Genomic DNA, 20,346 nt, shown 5'->3' with positions numbered 1-20,346 from the left:
AAAGAGAGAAAGTAGTTATTTTTATGAGATTTTTTTTACTAGATAGGAAGATCCTCATATGAAGTATATGTTCATTTCAGTTTCTCTCTCCCCATCTTCTGACTTCCTTTTGTTGTAGCCATGTTAGTTTGAAAATTGCTTGTAAACAATGATGTACAAGGACCATTTTTCCTCCAGCTGCTGTTTATATATGCATGCTATTGAGTAAGCCATCAGTTACCCCACTGGCCACTAGATGGCGATCTCATTTCATTGCCAGAAATACTTTGAGCTCAGTTCAGTTCAGTCTCAGTCTTGTATGACTCTTTGCGACCCCATGGACTGCAGCACGCCAGACTTCCCTGTCCATCATCAACTCCCAGAGCTTACTCAAATTCATGTCCATTGAGTCAGTGATGCCACCCAACCATCTCATCCTCTGTCATCCACTTCTCCTCCCACCTTCAATCATTCCCAGCATCAGGGTCTTTTCAGATGAGTCAGTTCTTCGCATCAGGTGGCCAAAGGATTGGAGTTTCAGCTTCAACATCAGGTCTTCCAGTAAATATTCAGGACTGATTTCCTTTAGGATGGCCTGGTTGGATCTCCTTGCAGTCCCAGGAACTCTCAAGAGTCTTCTCCAACACCACAGTTCAAAAGAATCAGTTCTTCGGCACTCAGCCTTCTTTATAGTCCAACTCACATCCTTACATGACTACTGGAAAAACCAAAGCTTTGACTAGACGGACTTTTGTTGGCAAAGTAATGTCTCTGCTTTTTAATATGCTGTCTAGGTTCATCATAGGTTTTCTTCCAAGGAGCAAGCATCTTTTAACTTCATGGCTGCAGTCACCATCTGTAGTGATTTTGGAGCCCCCAAAAGTAAAGTCTGTCACTGTTTCCATTGTTTCCCCGTCTATGTACCGTGAAGTGATGGGACCAGATGCCATGATCTTAGTTTTCTGATTGTTGAGTTTTAAGCCAACTTTTTCACTCTCCTCTTTCACTTTTATCAAGAGGCTCTTTAGTTCTTCACTTTCTGCCATAAGGGTGGTGCCATCTGCATATTTGAGGTTATTGATATTTCTCCCTGCAATCTTGATTCCAGCTCGTGCTTCATCCAGTCCAGCATTTCTCATGATGTACTCTGCATATAAGTTAAATAAGAAATACTTTACAGTGTGTGAAGGTGAGAAGTAGCTGGTGACATGTTTGAGTCCCTCATCCTCATGTTTCTCATTCCCATTTTTGAAAATGAGATGTTCCTGTTTAGAAAATAGCACCACTGAGCACATTAAATTACTTGCTCCAAATATATTAGAATACAGTAGAACTTTCCAGGAATGTTATCAAGTGTTAAAAAATTTTTGCCTTGTTAGTACTTGTTTCATAGTGTCCTAATAGGAAGGGGCAAATGAAATCAAGAGGAATTTATTCAGTTGCCCAACTTTAAGTTGGGCATAATACGGCCGTTATTACTAAACTCACATATTTTCAAATTTTAAAAATGATATAAATACCAGTATGGAAAAGAAAAATGAGTAGACCTGACATGTTAGAGGAAGGTCAAAATGAGAAGAAGCACTGTTGCTGCTGCTAAGTTGCTTCAGTCGTGTCCAACTCTATGCGACGCCATAGATGGCAGCCCACCAGGCTCCCCCGTCCCTGAGATTCTCCAGGCAAGAACACTGGAGTGGGTTGCCATTTCCTTCTCCAATGCATGACAGTGAAAATGAAGTCGCTCAGTCTTGTCCTACTCTCAACGATCCCATGGAGTGCAGCCTACCAAGCTCCTCCATCCGTGGGATTTTCCAGGTGAGAGTACTGGAGTGGGTTGCCATTGCCTTCTCCTGAGAAGAAGCACAGACCTTTTTAAATTGGGAGGATTATAAAGTATCTACTGATTTGGCTGGTTGTCTTGGCTGAGTGGTGTTACGTGCTAGTATTAAAATTTCATCATTTTCATTTTATTGGTTTCATAGTTCTGTAACGAGGTGTAATGGGACAAAACCCATTACAGAAGACTTTGTTATACCATCTGATTTTCCTTACCCTGGATTAAAAGTTACTGTATCTTAGGTTATTTCCTCTAAAATTCAGTATTTAAATTAATTTTATGAGAGAATAAGTTAATTCTGTTGCTATGCTAATGTGTTAAATATGACCACATTCTTTAAATCCAAATATTATTACTAAGTTTGTTGTATTTTGTTTAGTCACTAAGTCATTCCAACTCTTCTGTGACCCCACGGACTAGCCTGCCAGACTCCTGTGTCCATGGAATTTCCCAGGCAAGAATACTAAAAAGTTACGTAGGAATAAATGTACACTTGGAACTGTCACTATTTTTCCATGATTATATTTTAAGATATGCATGCTATTTATATTACCTGTAGGGATATTGATTGCACATCAGTTCAGTTCAGTTCAGTCACTCAGTCGTCCCCGACTCTTTGCGACCCCATGGATTGCAGCACGCCAGGCCTCCCTGTCCATCACCAACTCCCGGAGTTTACCCAAACCCATGTCTATCAAGTCAGTGATGCCATCCAACCATCTTATCCTCTGTCGTCCCTTTCTCCTCCTACCCCCAATCCTTCCCAGCATTAAGGCCTTTTCCAATGAGTCAGCTCTTCTCATGAGGTGGCCAAAGTATTGGAGTTTCAGCTTCAACATCAGTCCTTCCAATGAACACACAGGACTGATCTCCTTTAGGATAGACTGGAGTTGGATCTGCTTGCAGTCCAAGGGACTCTCAAGAGTCTTCTCCAACACCACAGTTCAAAAGCATCAATTCTTCGGCGCTCAGCTTTCTTCACCGTCCAACTCTCACATCCATACGTGACCACTGAAAAAACCATAGCCTTGACTAGACGGACCTTTGTTGGCAAAGTAATGTCTCTGCTTTTAAATATGCTATCTAGGTTGGTCATAACCTTCCTTCCAAGGAGTAAGTGTCTTTTAATTTCATGGCTGCAGTCACCATCTGCAGTGATTTTGGAGCCCAAAAAAATAAAGTCTGACACTGTTTCCACTGTTTCCCCATCTATTTCCCATGAAGTGATGGGACAAGATGCCATGATCTTAGGTGTCTGAATCAGTTTAAGCCAACTTTTTCACTCTCCTCTTTCACTTTCATCAAGAGACTCTTTAGTTCTTCTTCACTTTCTGCCATAAGGGTGGTGTCATCTGCATATCTGAGGTTATTGATATTTCTCCCGGCAATCTTGATTCCAGCTTGTGCTTCTTCCAGCCCAGCGTTTCTCATGATGTACTCTGCAAATAAGTTAAATAAGCAGGGTGACAATATACAGCCTTGACGGACTCCTTTTCCTATTTGGAACCAGTCTGTTGTTCCATGTCCAGTTGTAACTTGCTTCCTGACCTGCATACAGGTTTCTCAAGAGGCAGGTCAGGTGGTCTGGTATTCCCATCTCTTTCAGAATTTTCCACAGTTTATTGTGATCCACACAGTCAAAGGCTTTGGCCTAGTCAATAAAGCAGAAATAGATGTTTTTCTGGAACTCTCTTGCTTTTTCGATGATCCAGCGGATATTGGCAATTTGATCTCTGGTTCCTCTGCCTTTTCTAAAACCAGCTTGAACATCTGGAAGTTCACGGTTCACGTATTGCTGAAGCCTGGCTTGGAGAATTTTGAGCATTACTTTACTAGCGTGTGAGATGAGTGCAATTGTGCAGTAGTCTGAGCATTCTTTGGCATTGCCTTTCTTTGGAATTGGAATGAAAACGGACCTTTTCCAGTCCTGTGGCCACTGTTGAGTTTTCCAAATTTGCTGACATATCGAATGCAGCACTTTCACAGCATCATCTTTGAGGATTTAAAATAGCTCAACTGGAATTCCTGGAGAAGGCAATGGCACCCCACTCCAGTACTCTTGCCTGGAAAATCCCATGGACAGAGGAGCCTGGTAGGCTACAGTTCATGGGGTCGCTAAGAGTCGGACATGACTGAGTGACTTCACTTTCACTTTTCCCTTTCATGCACTGGAGAAGGAAATAGCAACCCACTCCAGTATTCTTGACTGGAGAATCCTAGCGACGGCGGAGCCTGGTGAGCTGCCGTCTATGGGGTCGCACAGAGTCGGACACGACTGAAGCGACTTAGCAGCAGCAGCAGCAGTAGCAGCAGCAACTGAAATTCCATCACCTCCACTAGCTTTGTTAGTAGTGATGCTTTCTAAGGCCCACTTGCCTTCACATTCCAGGATGTCTGGCTCTAGGTGAGTGATCACACCATCATGATCATCTGGGTCGTGAATATCTTTTTTGTACAGTTCTTCTGTGTATTCTTGCCACCTCTTCTTAATATCTTCTGCTTCTGTTAGGTCCATACCATTTCTGTCCTTTATTGAGCCCATCTTTGCTGATTCTAGGAATCAGTGAACTAAGATGGACTGGAATGGGTGCATTTTACTCAGACGGCCACTATATCTACTACTGTGGGCAGGAATTCCTTAGAAGAAATGGAGTAGCCATCATGGTCAACAAAAGAGTCCGAAATGCAGTACTTGGATGCAATCTCAAAAATGACAGAATAATCTCTGTTCGTTTCCAAGGCAAACCATTCAATATCACGGTAATCTAAGTCTATGCCCCGACCAGTAACGCTGAAGAAGCTCAACTTGAATGGTTCTATGAAGACCTACAAGACCTTTTAGAACTAACACCCAAAAAAGATGTCCTTTTCATTATAGGGGACTGGAATGCAAAAGTAGGAAGTCAGGAAACACCTGGCATAACAGGCAAATTTGGCCTTGGAGTACAGAATGAAGCAGGGCAAAGGCTAACAGAGTTTTGCCAAGAGAACGCACTGGTCATAGCAAACACCCTCTTCCAACAACACAAGAGAAGACTCTACACGTGAACTTCACCAGATGGTCAACACCAAAATCAGATTGATTATATTCTTTGCAGCCAAAGATGGAGAAGCTCTATACAGTCAGCAAAAACAAGACCGGGAGCAGACTGTGGCTCAGATCATGAACTCCTTATTGCCAAATTCAGACTTAAATTGAAGAAAGTAGGGAAAACCACTAGACCATTTAGGTATGACCTTAATCAAATCCCTTATGATCGTACAGTGGAAGTGACAAATAGATTGAAGGGACTAGATCTGATAGACAGAGTGCCTGATGAACTATGGACAGAGGTTCGTGACATTGTAGAGGAGATAGGGATCAAGACCATCCGCATGGAAAAGAAATGCCAAAAAGCAAAATGGCTGTCTGAAGAGGCCTTACAAATAGCTGGGAAGAGAAGAGAAGCGAAAAGCAAAGGAGAAAAGGAAAGATATTCCCATTTGAATGCAGAGTTCCAAAGAACAGCAAGGAGAGATAAGAAAGCCTTCCTCAGTGATCAATGCAAAGAAATAGAGGAAAACAACAGATTGGGAAAGACTAGAGATCTCTTCAAGAAAATTAGAGATACCAAGGGAACATTTCATGTAAAGATGGGCTCGATAAAGGACAGAAATGGTATGATTGCACATAGTTATGGATTAAGTTTTAGTATTCAGTCACTTGAAAGGATTTTTACTTTACAGAGAAATAATTTAAGGATAACTTAATTAAATATTTGAATAACTAATTTTTTAATTCTCACATTAGTTTTTGTGTCTACTCAAATGAACATTCCATAAAGAAATGTTACATTCCTAGATTGTATTGAGGTTTTTATACTTTAGGTGAGCCTCTAATTTTGTATTTCTGAAGTTGATCAGAGAAATAAAATCAGCATATGCTTAAAAACATCAGAAAAAAGCAAGATGTTTTTCTAGGTAGTTACTATTTATTTTGTATGTGATCTTACTGCTTACATACCAATGGATTAATATAAAGCCTGCATTTTTTTGAGATATTTAATGTAAATCCAAAGGAAGACAATGATGTTGAAAATGTTCAGCATTTACTGATGCTGAATAAAACTTTATTTTCCTATACATTTTGCTGGTCAGCTTTCCCATGTTGAAAAAATTTCCCTTTCCTATATTAGGTAGATTATTAGAAACTTAAAGTGAACATAAATGTAAAAGCAATTTGAATTTAAATGATATTCAATATGTAGTTTTAGAAAAATGTCTGTTGCATCATTGTTTTTGTGTCTTATTTCAGTTACTGTATCTTGTATGTTTTCTGGCATCCAGAAATCTTTATTGTCCATATAGTCACTGCTGTGCTTGGAATAAGGCAGTTACTCTGGATGCTGCCCTACGGGCCAGGCCATTGCCCTGGCATGTTATAATTTTCTGGAAATACACTTTTAAAGGTTATTCTTAAAAACAATTTTTTTAAGCTGTGTTTTGTCTTGAATGCAACCCATGAAAGAGACTTGTTAGAGTGTGATAAAGATATACACAAAAACAGTTACCAAGAGGTTAAGTGCTGTTGCGTGGGAGACATCAGTTTGATACCCTGGAGAGGGGAATGGCAACCCACTCAGTGTTCTTGACTAGAGAATACCATGGATAGAGGAGCCTGGCAGGCTATAGTCCATGTGTCATAGAGTCGAACCCGACTGAGCGACTTTCACTTTCTAAGTACTATCCCAATAATCCTAACATGGTCAAGACAGATTCTTCTTTTTCTTTTTCCTCTTCTTGTGTCTTTACATCTTTTGCTACAATGATGACAGGAGTACCTGTTTTCCCAGAAAATCTTTTGGTATAGAGGGAAACAAAAATTGTGAGAAAATCCCTAAGAAAAATGTCTTTGAACTGTATAGTGAAATAGGAAATAAATTTATTATACTTGTATTTGTTTCATAATTTTTCAGTCTGCACTTTTCTTTTGCTCTGTTGAAGGTGGTAGAAAATGATAGAAAATAAATGCGTTTTAGTAGAACTTCAAAGAATGTTTTATCATTTTAACAGTTGGGTGAATAATAGAAAATATAATGAAAACGTACATATTAGAACATTTATGTGTTCTGGCTCTATATTTAGTAGCTATAAATATATTTTTAAAGTCTTCTATGTATATTTAATGGGATATGCATACCTAATTGATATATTTAACATGAATAGCAGTTTATGTCTAAAATGTATAATCACCACATATTTTAGCCTAAAATACTGAAGTTATTAAATATCTGAGCTATTTTTTAAAATATAGTTGATGTATAATATATAAATTATAGGTGTACAAAATAGATTCATAAGTTTTAAAGGTTATAGTCCATTTATAGTTATTATAACATATTTGCTATAAATGTCTGAGTTTTAAAAATAATTAAAAGAGAAGTGTTCGTTACCCTCCATTGCCTCAGGAATGAAATATTCCCAAATATCCTACTTTAGTCCACAAAGTGATGAATAACTTCTGTTTACACTCAGAGAAAAAGAAGTGAACAAAAAACCTGACAAACTTCCTGATTGAAGGTGGCAAATGTTTTCAGTTCTCTGGAAGGAGTGGGTCTTTTCCATTAGTAATCCATGGTAAATTTCAGTGAAACTTTTTGGTTTGAATTGATAGCTTCTGCCAGTAATAAGCCAAGCAGTAAATGTTTTCCACTTTTTCTTAGAATTATTTTCAGCTTTTATACGTGCTGAATTGTGTGTTTCATGAAAAAATGACTAATCTCTATGATTACAAATTTCTTCTCACCAACCTTTACCCTATAGTTTTTCTTTCCAGCAATTTGAATATCATTTTCCCCACTGAAATGTTTTTTCATATACAGAAAATGGGAATTTTATTCTTTTACCCAGTACTAGTTACTCCTTTCAAAATAGAACATTTCTCTAACTGAAATAAGTATATAGCAGTGTCACACACCTGTATCTGTAGTTGTTGATGGTAAATTCCAAGGTATATTTCAAGCATTGCATAATTCAGCCAACAGGTACATCTGAGGATCCTAAAGATAGTGACTTTACTTGCTTGGGGGTAAGCAGTAACATGAAGTACGCACTTGGCACTTGCTGAGTGAAGAAGTTGCTGTAAGCCATTTGCAGACGTGGCATTGCATAGCAGTGGTGTGGTACTGCTCTTTTTTGTCAGGCTAGTCACATTTGATTCTGTAGTAATGATGACGTGTGCTGTGTGAAAGGACACCTGAGGGTTTTCTGATGAAGCTCTGTGTGGCAAAATACAGAATTACGGAATTCAGAATTGAAACACTTGGTGTATTTTGTACTCATCTGTATTTTATCATTAATAGTCTGTTATGTTTATTGACTCCTTTTGTTTGCTGACCACCCACCAGTCATGTTAGTTTAAAAGTGCCTGTCTTAAAAAGAGAGCAAAAATTAGCTCTCCCTTAGTTTTCCAGATTCCCCTTCCTGGAGATATCAGAAAAAGTCTTAAAGGAAAACATGAATAATGGAAATCAGATATGAATAGCCATTTTTCAGGTTCTAGACATAGCATGGATTGCTGGATGCAGTAATATCTGTGTGGAATTTGACATTAAAATAAGGACACTTGTTTATGTAACTGACTGTTGTCAAGAAGGTGGAATTACATAAAATCTTCATTTTTTAAGCTAAAAATTTGTCATAAGAAATGACATAGTACTGAAATTTATTTCATGTTCTTTGTAAATCAGGCCCATAAATGTATGTCTCACTTGTGTTTACTATTCTCAATCTCATCTACTGCCTGTTACCTTGCTTCCACAGCTTTTGCTTTTATCCTTCTTTGATATGAAGAGACTATCTTAGCTTTCGGTAGTTTAAGATTCCTAGTTGGAATCTGCTTAGTTGAATAAAATAAATATCAATGCATAAAAGGAAGTATCATGTTTCACTTAACTTAGAAAACCTGTCTTATTTTCTCTATGGCTGTTTATTTCCAGATTTTAAAGTTTTAAAAAATTATCTACCATTCATGTTTGTCAGATTCTTTTCCTCCACTGTCTTCTGTATTGAGTTTTAGCATGTAGGCTGTCCTCAGTTTATTCAGATAATGGAGAAATAGCTTCTCATTTTGTGGGTTTTTTTGTTGTTGTTCTTGATAACTTTATAACCATTTATTTTAAAAAACATCAGTGTGTCTTGGATTACTTACATTGTTGTATAATTTTATGTAAAATACTTTAATTTTAGACAGTTTATTTTTAACTTGTTAGACTAATGTTTTAAAAAATTAATCAGTAGACTAAGATTTTTAAAGGAGCTTCGAGTTTACAGAAAATTGAGCAGATGGTACATGTCCCCGCCCCCCCACTCATAGTGTCCTGTTACTTACATCTTGTATTAGTGTAGTGTGTATGTGTGCTCAGTTGTGTCTTTTTGTAACCCCATGGACTTGTGGCCCACCAGACTCCTCTGTCCATGGATTTTCCCAGCAAGAATACTGGAGTGGGTTGCCATTTCCTTCTCCAGGGGATCTTCCCAACCCAGGAATTGAACCAGCGTCTCCTGCTTTGGCAGGCAGATTCTTTACCACTGAACCACCTGATAATCTATATTAGTGTGGTACATGGTACAACTGATGAACTAATAGTGACATATTTTTGACTGAAGTCAGTATATTAGAGTTTACTCTTTGTGTTGCATACACAGTCCTGTGGGTTTTGACAAATGCCTAGTATTGTGTGTGTCACCATTACAGTTTCACTGCCCTAAGAAATTCTGTGTGTTCTATGTATTCATTCCACCCTCTCTCTTTCTCCCCAGTGAAGCCTCTAGTGACCACCGATCCTTTTTCTGGCTCCATAGTTTTTCCTTTTTCAGAATGTCATTAGTTGGAACCATGCAATGTAAACCTGTTCAGACTGTCTTCTTTTACTAAGCAGTATGTATGCATTTAAGTTTCCTCCATGTCTTTTCTCAGTTTTGTAGCTCATTTCTTTTTTTTGCAGAATAATATTCCATTGTATGGTTATACAACAGTTTGTTTATCCACTAACCTTTTGATGAACATCTTGGCTGTTTCCAGTTTGGGGAAGTTATGAATAAAGCTGCTCCAAACCTTCATGTACTCATTTTGTTATTATTTCTGTTCCATTGATCTATTTGTCTTTCACCAGTACTACATTCTCTTGATTATTGTAGCTTTATAGTAAGTTTTGAAGTCTGATTCTGTCAGTCCTTCGACTTTGTTTTTCTTCTTTAGTGTTTACTCATTTGATAGACATTTGAGTTGTTCATACCTTTTGGCTATTGTGAATAATGCTTTAGTGAACATGAATGTACAAGTACTATTTTTGTTCCTCCTTTCAATTGCTTTGGGTTTTTACTTAGGAGTGGAAATGCTGGTTCACATGGTAATAAGTTATTTCTTTACTTTTACAGCGATCTTAGTGCATGTAAGATGGCAGGTAACTCATGGTGGTTTTGATTTGCATTTCCCTGATGACTAATGTGTTTATTGGCCATTTATATATCATTTTTGGAGAATTATCTATTCAGATCCTCGGTTCCATAAGTGAGGCCTAGGCAGAAGGAAGCATCTGTCATAGAATATGGGCATGTAAAATAATGTGAAATTCGTTATCACTTTGCATGTCCACCTGTTTACATAAGTCTAGCCTTTTCATATCCTCACAAATATTTATGTTGTGTTTTATGCCTATCAATTAACTTTGGTTTGTTTTTTATAACTTAGGATTTTAACTTGAATTTCCTGAAAACTAGAGTGTACTATGTTATAGTATAGAATTATAATAAGAAGTAGCATTAGGTCATAAACTAAAAAAGAAGCTTTAAATACAACCAAATATATGGCTCAGTGGTAAAGAATCTGCCTGCCAGTGCAACAGATACATGAGACACAGGTTCAGTCCCTGAGTTGGGAAGATCCCTGGAGAAGGAAATGGCAAGCCACTCTAGTATTCTTGCCTAGAGAATCTCATGGACAGAGGAGCCTGGTGGGCCACACAGTCCATGGGGTCACAAAGAGTCAGACAGGACTGAGTGACTGAGCATGCACACATGCAAAGTTTATGTTTAAAGATGGAGAGTAAAATTTCAAGTAAGTGAAGAGATAATGAACAGTCATACTTTTTACCCCTGTTCTCTGCATCATTATTGGAAGGTGTGAAACAAGGGCCTACTCCTCCATAACTCTGAACAGCTCACTGTTTGTCTTCACATTACCAGAACTAATTTTTTAAGCCATCCCTTTACATACCTTGGCAAACAAAGTCCAGAATTCCTGGATGAGACCTCATCCCTCCCCATATCTAACCCCAGTATAGTGCTGTGGGCAGTAAGACAGTGTCTTCCTCAAGCTGGTACTCCCTAATTCTCCTTCCCTGTTTCGATCTTCTATTTAGCATTCAGTGTACTTAGTAATGTCTGAAAAAATTTTTACTCACTTGGTCTTCTCTACCTTGAGTGTAAGCTACATGAAGGCAAGGATTTTTGGTTGTATTCTTCACTGCTATGTTCCCAGCCTGTCCACCAGTAGGTTTTCAGTAAATAATTAAGGAATAACTAAAATAATAAACAGTTATGGATCAACTTTGTTCAGTAACTGCTATTGGAAAAATGTTGTTAGGTCCTTAACTCACATGATTCACAAAAGGAAATTCCACTTGGGAGGAAGCCACAAAACCTAACAAAACAGCTTATAAAAGCTTTAGAAGCAATATATGTTCTTAGAGCATGGAATCCACTGTTAGATGAATGTAGTTTTAAGAAAAAAGTTCATTTGATTTGTAGCTGATAGCTAAAAGCTAACACTGTCAACTTTCTTTTTTCCCTAACAAGTTGATTTATTGAATTTTGCTTTTGATAAACTGTGGCTGTATCATCCTGTTTTACCTAAGATACAATGGTTTCCTTTCAATTTAATTTGAAAAATATATTTCCATGTCATACTAATAAATGTATTTACTGCCCTAATATATTATTTGGACTGTTTAATCATTTTTATCTGTGATATAACTGAGTAGTTAACTTGGAACTTACCTGGTGATCCATTGGTTAAGCATCTACCTTCCAATACAGTGGACACGAGTTCGATCTCTGGTTGGGGAACTAAGATCCCACGTGCCATAGGGCCGCTAAGCCTGGGCACTGCAACTAGAGGACGCCAGCACCACAGCTGCTGAGCCTGTGTTCCACAATGAAAGAAGCCCATACAGTGCAACAAAGACCCAGCACAGCCAAAAACAAGTGGCAAATTACTTAATTCCATTTCTTGCTATCTCCCAACTTTGTGTCATGTTCATTTTTTTGTTGTCGTTCCCTAAAAGTGCCTCTTATATTCTATACATTGATGCTTCACAAACATCTACGTCAGTCCATTTACCAGCCTACCAACTAATCTCAAGATTGAAGTAGAAGCTGTATTGCCGTGGACTTAACTTTTATATTGCTCATTTTATACTTTTCCTCTCTTCCTCCTTACAGTTCTTGACATGGCAAGACATGTGCCACTCTATCGAGCTCTGCTAGAATTGCTCCGGGCCATTGCTTCTTGTACGTGCATGGTGCCCCTATTGTTGCCTCTTTCTACAGAGAATGGTGAAGAGGAAGAAGAACAGTCAGAGTGTCAAACTTCTGTTGGTACATTATTAGCCAAAATGAAGACCTGTGTTGATACCTACACCAACCGTTTAAGGTACTGTTCATTTCTTTTGACCTTTGCTTTTATGATCTTTTTAAAAATAACTTTGTTCATTTTTTTAAAATGATATATGCTGATTAAATACAGTATACACAAGCTATAAATAAAACTATGAAGAAAAAGTATCCACCAAATCCTACACACAAATGTTTATTCACAGTGGCTTATCAGACATCTCCATCTGAGATCTTATAGCTGTAGGTAGAGTTTTTGTTAAATGTTATCACATTGTACCTATTATACAAATAGATGCTAGTTTCACTCACTATTGAGGTGGAAGACACCTTCACTCTCAGTAAATACATACTGCTAATATTCTTCTGAATATTTATGATTATGCATTGTGTATAGATGCTGTATTTTACTTAACCATCTTTTTGTGGACATTTGGGTTGTTTCTAATTCATAACAACCTCTTACATCTTTTGGGATTTGTAGAAATCTCTGCAGAGTAGATTCATAGAATTAGAACTGTTGGATTTATGGATTACTACTATTTCATTTTGATACATGCGTTATAATTTATGTTATAATGTTTTTGAGAAGAAGAGGATTTATTTGTTGCAGTTATAATAAAGTTAGCATTTTATCTTCATAGAAAATTGAATTTTTAAATGAATCTTTGGTTTTTTAAGTTTACACCTTGCTAGAAATCAGATGATGAGTTCTCTCATCAAAAACTTTAAAAATAGCCTTTTCCTGGTAACTTTTTCCATTCTCTTAGCAGAATCTGTCTAGTGGTTGTCAGTTTCATCTAAAAGAGATGGCATAAATTCTGATGTTTGCATAAAAATTCAGAACTAGGCTAGAGGAAGTTTATTCCTTTCTAAGTGGTCTTGTGAATCAGTTAATCTTCTTTTTCATCTTTGCAATATGTTTGTCTTACCTGTTCTCACTTAATTTTTTAATAACCTAAAATTTGTTGAGAATCACAGAACATCAAATATTGTCAGAGAATTGGTCATTGGAGGAATGTCAGCCTTCATTTCTCAGAAGAAATCAACTTCTCAGATTATCCTGACTCTGTTAGCTTTATTGTACTATCATTATTACTTTAGAAACTGGTGGCTCACTACCAGGCAATAAGAATCATAAATTAGAGGAGAGATTAAAGAAGAGCCAGTTGGTAGCAATATAAAAAAATGTAGGTTCATACTTTTTCCAGGGAAGGAAAATGTAAAGGTATATTTTCTTTGATAGTGTGAGGTTTTTTTCTTTTGTAGAAAAGAAAATAATACTGCCTTTGGTCTCATTTTTCATTATGGCAAAAGTCTTTCTAACTGGTAACCTAGGCAGCTAACATAATTATACAAAAATACTGTGGCATTATCAGACTAAAGGTCTGATTTTCTTTTCTAATTGAGCTAAGTTACTGAAATGTTTACAATTAGATTGCCTTTTTTGCTACTTTATTGTATATAAATTAATGTATATCCTGTTCTTGAATTAATGTTTGTACTGTTCATATAACATGCAGTATAATTTTTTTAAACTGCATGAAATCCATTAAGTAATGATTGACTGCAAAAATTTAATTGCAGATAAGGATAACTGAATTTCATTTAACAGGAACTCTTTATTTTTCTACTTGGCTACCTGGAAAAAGATATTCTTTAAAATCTTTCAATAACACAAAAATGACACTTCAAACTTCTAAATTCTGTACCAGCAAAACATGCATGTAAAGATCATAATGACTGTTCACAGAAATCATTTCATTTTTTATTTTATCTTTACAGTAACCTTGTGCAGTTAACTTTTTAAAAGCTCTTTTACTGACAAAGAAACACTGACAGAGCGTTTTACATAGAGTTTGAATATGCTTCATGAAGATCCCTCATGGTATCTGTTATTTTTTTACATATGTATAAAATACAGCCTCTGTTAGAAAAAGACGCCAACAAAGATGTACATATTATAACATTCTTACTTTCCTTTCAAACTTTTGGTACCTTGAGAGCTCATTTTCCACTTCCCAGAGGGAAAATCTGGTCTTTTCCAGCCTGTCAAAACTTAAGATACACTTCTTTTCATATTTTCATCAGTATAGAACTCTAGTAAAGTGAACAGTATAGCCCAATTTCCTGCAAAGTTTATACTCACTGAAGTTGACCTAAATTCATTTTTAATACTGTTTCAAGATGCAAAGCTTCCCCCTACCCCTCCCTTCTACCTGCCTATCCAACCCCCAAGGGTATTTAAAAAAAACAACACAAAATCAGGACACTCAAAAGGGAATGGTCAAGGCAAATATGTTCTGTTTACGTATCATTTTTAGAGTATGTTTTAGTGCTTCATCAGGTTTGTAGTTACAATTTTGAAAATAATGTGTAGGTGTACCATAGCTCAGAACATTTTTACATTATTTTTGTCTCTTTTTCTCAGTAAGAAATAAGTGGGGAGGGTGCTGTGCCTGTGGGTGATTCCTTGTGAAGTCCTGGCCACGTCTGCACCCTGGGGTCTCTAGGGGAAAAAATGTTAGGGTAAATAAAGTACATCTATTTAGTAGACATACTAGTTTACTAATTATGTTCATATATTTATTGTATTGCCTTTTTTTTTGTCTTGTTATTTCTCCTTTGTTACTCTTTGTTTTTCCTTTCTTAAAGCCAAGTTTATGTAAAAGACATGAATTTTATTTTTCCTTCCAAATGAAATTTTAACTTCGCACTCTCTGGTCATCTTAGATAAAGAAAAAATAGATTCTCTGTGTAATTTGCAGGTCTCTAGATGATAACTGTGCTTACATGTGATAATTTACATTGAAATTGTTTTCTCTATATATGTTATACTTACAGTTTTTATATTTTGTGGATGAAGGAGATTAAAATGTTTTGCCCGAGTCCAAAGTTGACTTTCACTGGTTGGAATAACGTAATTAAGATTATTCTTATCTTGAGGACAGTACATAAACTCAGCTAATGTTGATCTCAAAACTTAAAAAAATGATGGAGATTATGTAGGTTTGCTGGCTCTCCCTCCTTAAGCCTGAAACTTTCTATAAGAGGAAATAGAATATTATTAAGACATTAAAAAGACAGATCATATATCTTTCTTTTATCCGATTTGTGTTTTAGAAACTTGCAGTTATATTCAGATAGGGGAGATCTGGCTTGGTCATAAGAGCATGACTGATTTTGTTCCTTCAACAGATGTTTATTGAATGTTCATCAGAGCATAACAAGAAAATTAGGCCTTTTTCCAAGGGGCTGACAAATAATGTGGGAAACAATAATTAGACAGTTTTAATAACAAGTACATGATATATGGAAAATTTAACACATTATTGGAGCATCAAGTCAGTTTTGGAAACCCAAAGAATATGTAAGAATTGGCTAAATAAGAGGTGCAGGGGACTGGTATACCAGACTGTGTGAGGAATGTTAGCAGCGAAAATTCAGGAAAATATAAAGAATGAAGAAGTTTGGTGAGCCTGGGTGTCCTTTGGGTGGGAGGTAGGGGTGGGAAGTGAGGCTGGAGAGGAAAACCGGGGCTTGAAGAACTTCATAGTTGTGCTGTGTTGTGCTTAATCGCTCAGTGTGTCCATTTCTTTGCAAACCCATGGACTGTAACCCACCAGGCTCCTCTGTCCATGGGGATTCTCCTAGACATGAGTACTGGAGTGGGTTGCCATGCCCTCCTCCAGGGGACCCTCCCTACCCAGGGATCAAACCCAGGTCTCCCTCATTGCAGGCAGATTCTTGACCTCTTCCCTGACTTAACCATAAGGGAAGCCCAGCTTCATAGGTACCTGTTTTTAGACGTGATGAGCCCTTGAAAGGATTTTAGCGGAGATTTATTAAGATTTGCATTATAAAAAAAGATCATCTTGCAGTGTAGCAGAATGGTAGGGTGGGAGTTAGAAGAAGACTGAGAAGAGAAGAGATTTTCTTCCTTTCTGTCTTGACAGTTGAGCTGTGTGTTTCATCTCCCATCTTGCTGTTGTGGGACTGAGGATTTGAATCCATTAGGATTCTTGCTCTAATATTGTGGTCTTTATAAAGATAGTTAGTTCCTGGGTAGAAATACTTCCTATGATTCAGATGTTTGACTTTATAAAAGCAATAATGTAACTCAGGCATTCATGGTCTTAGTCTTCTGCTTTTTGCATCCTAAGTTGCTTTGGTTGTGTCCAACTCTTTGCGACCCCATGGACTGTACCCTACCAGGCTCCCTGTCTCCATGAGATTCTCCAGGCAAGAATACTGTAGTGAGTTTCCATGCCCTCCTCCAGGGGATTTTCCCGACCCAGGGATCAAACTCGCGTCTCTTATGTCTCCTGCATTGGCAGGCAGGTTCTTTACCACTAGCGCCACCTGGGAAGCCCTCTTCTGCCTTTTATCTGTGTTTAATTGGGGGAAACTAAAGTTAGCCAAGCTAGCCTAGCTTGTTTTATATGTGACCGCAATTTAGAGTGGTATTTTGGTTCTCATCCTCACCTTAAGATTTTCACAAAGAATAGCTGGTTCTTAACATGCTTCTCTTTTTATTTTTCACTTTCCTGCTCACTAAGATACGCAGTGTCCTCCTCTGGCTGTGTGTATAGTGAAGTGTTTTATAACTACATCTGCTATGATGTTCCAGGATTTTGTTCTTATTCTTCAAGGCAGATTTCTTATTTCAGAATACTCTCCTGGGTTATTAAAATTTATATAAAGAAGCAAATGATCCTTTAGTCTTTCACGGGGGCACTTGTACTTTAATAAAGAATAACTCGGGTAATGCTTGAGTGAAGGAATGTATTGGAGATGTATTAGTGGGGTTGCCTTCTTTCATGTGGTCCGCTGAGGAATAGACTAGGTAGAACCAATACAGCATTACAATTATATTAACAAACTGTCTATGCATCCAAAGGCTTCAGTAAGAATGATTGCTTAGAGGTGAAACTGAGTTGGCACAGTGGAACAACACCATGCAACTAAATGCCTTTTAAAGCTGTTAGTTCTGTAATTAGGAGTTTTTGCTGTTACATGTAATAACATATGAGATAATTATATATGCATGTAATATGCAGACAAATACATATATCTGAAAAGTACCGTCTGACTTTTAGTATTTGAAATAATAGACTATAAGATATGTTTCAGACTTTCTGGATTATAATCATACCTTAATAATAAAATTATTATCTCTTGTGGGTGAGGATTAGTTTGGTGACAGATAATTACAGTACTCTGATGAGGTTGGTGTAAAGAAGAGCTCTGTTCAAGGAATTATTGTACTTCTAGTTTATTATGTTCATCTTTCCTGGCAAGATTAACCTCTTGACATGGCAAAGTGGCAACTAGGAGTAATTTATTGCGATTTAGTCTGTCTTTAAAAAAGTTGTTAAATATTTACTATACAAATTGCTTTAAGAACTTCCTAAAGATGACAATATTTTAATATTCTTTTATTCATAAGTCTATAGTTTTACTGTCTACACCTCTCCTAATAAGTCCTCTCAAGATTCACAATTTGCAGTAACTATATAGAGTTAATTTGAATCTAATAGTTAACATAAAAAAACTGATTGACATTGCTGTTTCCTGATTATATTAATAAGCATTTATATTAAGACAAATCAGAGATAACAGACAGTCTATAGAATTCTACAGGCCAGAATACTGGAGTATGTAGCCTTTCCCTTCTCCAGGGGATCTTCCCAACCCAGGGATTGAACCCAGATCTCCCATGTGGCAGGCATATTCTTTACCAGCTGAGCCATAAGGGAAGCCCAGGAGTACTGCAGTGGGTAGCCTATCCTTTCTCCAGTGGATCTTCCCGACCCAGGAGTCGAACCGGGGTCTGCTGCATTGCAGGCAGATTCTTTACCAACTGAGCTATCATGGAAGCCCTTAAATATCCATGGAATTCTCCAGGCCAGAATACTGGAGTACGTAGCCGTTCCCATTTCTAAGGGATCTTCCCAACCCTGGGATTGAACCCAGGTTTCATTGCGGGTGGATTCTTTACCAGCTCAACCACAAGGGAAGTGCAGCGTTCCTTTAGAAAACACTAAAGACTAGGCAAAGTGTATTACTTCAATATAGATATGTTTTACGTTCAGCACTTTGCATCTTTCGTCTAAAACAGACAAGATTTAGATAGTTAATTATAAGGATCTTTTCAGCAATTCATTTCTTCTGATTATAAAATAACATGTTTTGTACACCTGTTCTAGGCAGTTTTGAAAACATAACTGTCCTATAAGCATAAATGTAATTTTCTACTTCGGCCATTTCATCTCTTATTTAAAATTTAAACAAATTGGAACATTTTAGGATGCCATCATAAGGAAATTTTGCCCTTTTTTCTTATTCAATTGAACAAAAATGGGGAAGTGTGGTTGATTTAAATATTGGTTCTAATTAATTTAATTTGCCTCAATAACAATAAGTAGTTTTCAGTTCAGTTCAGTCAGTCACGTCTGACTCTTTGTGACCCCATGGACTGCAGCATGCTAGGCTTCCCTGTCCATCACCAACTCCCAGAGCTTGCTCAAACTCATGTCCGTCGAGGCAGAGATGCCATCCAACCATCTTATCCTCTGTCATCCCTTCTCCTCCTGCCTTCAATCTTTTCCAGCATCAGGGTCTTTTCCAGTGAGTCATTTCTTCCCATCAGGTGGCCAAAGTATTGGAGTTTTAGCTTCAGCCTCAGCTCTTCCAATGAATATTCAGGGCTGATTTCCATTGGGATTGACTGGTGGATCTCCCTGAAGTCCAAGGATTCTCAAGTATCTTCTCCAACACCGCAGTACAAAAACATCAATTCTTTGGCACTCAGCTTTCTTTATAGTCCAGCTCTCACATCTGTACATGACTACTGGAAAAACCATAACTTTGACTAGACAGACCTATGTTGGCAAAGTAATGCCTCTGCTTTTTAAAACGCTATCTAGGTTGATTATAGCTTTTCTTCCAAGGAGCAAATGTCTTAATTTCATGGCTGCAGTCACCATCTGCAGTGATTTTGGAGCCCAAAAAAATAAACTGTCGCTGTTTCCATTGTTTCCCCATCTATTTGCTATGAAGTGATGGACCCGGTGGCCATGATCTTAGTTTTCTGAATGCTGTTTTAATCCAACGTTTTCGCTCTCCTCATTCGCTTTCATCAAGAGGCTCTTTAGTTCTTCGCTCTCTTCCACAAGGGTAGTGTCATCTGCATATCTGAGGTTATTGATATTTCACCCTGCAATCTTGATTCCAGTTTGTGCTTCATCCAGTCCAGCATTTCTTATGATGTACTCTGCATATAAGTTAAATAAGCAGGGTAACAATATGTAGCCTTAACATACTCCTTTCCCGATTTGTAACCAATCTGTTGTTCCATGTCTAGTTCTAACTGTTGCTTCTTGAGCTGCATACAGATTTCTCAGGAGGCAAGTCAGATGGTCTGGTATTCCCATCTGTTTCAAAATTTTCCACAGCTTATTGTGATCCACACAGTCAAAGGCTTTGGCGTAGTCAATAAGGCAGAAGTAGATGTTTTTCTAGAACTCTCTTGCTTTCTTGATGATCCAGCGGATGTTGGCAATTTGATCTCTGGTTCCTCTGCCTTTTCTAAATCCAGCTTGAATATCTGGAAGTTCACAGTTCATGTACCGTTGAAGCCTGGCTCAGAGAATTTTGAGCATTACTTTGCTAGCGTGTTAGATGAGTGCAATTGTGCGGTAGTTTGAACATTCTTTGGTATTGCCTTCCTTTGGGATTGGAATGAAAACTGACCTTTTCCGATCCTGCAGCCACTGCTGAATTTTTCAAATTTGCTGGCATACTGAGTGCAGCACTTTCACAGCATCATCTTTTAGCATTTGAAATAGATCAACTGGAATACATCACCTCCACTA

The 20,346-nt window shown here is 37.5% G+C and overlaps 1 protein-coding gene across 19 annotated transcripts in view; it reads left to right on the top strand.

The window, feature by feature from the left end:
- BIRC6 (baculoviral IAP repeat containing 6) overlaps positions 1-20,346 on the top strand; it is a 212,332-nt gene that overhangs the window by 160,638 nt on the left and 31,348 nt on the right. For all 19 annotated transcript variants that reach the window (XM_081590295.1, XM_081590294.1, XM_081590292.1 and 16 more), the window contains one exon: positions 12,299-12,509. In XM_081590295.1, coding sequence (XP_081446421.1) covers positions 12,299-12,509 — 211 coding nt within the window. The remainder of the gene's footprint in view (positions 1-12,298; positions 12,510-20,346) is intronic.

The sequence above is a fragment of the Giraffa tippelskirchi genome, chromosome 4 (assembly GCF_054371585.1).
Source record: "Giraffa tippelskirchi isolate mGirTip1 chromosome 4, T2T-mGirTip1v1.2.pri, whole genome shotgun sequence".
Lineage (NCBI taxonomy): Eukaryota > Metazoa > Chordata > Mammalia > Artiodactyla > Giraffidae > Giraffa > Giraffa tippelskirchi.
Note: the sequence above shows the minus strand (reverse complement) of the source record. Positions and strands in the feature narration are given on the sequence as shown.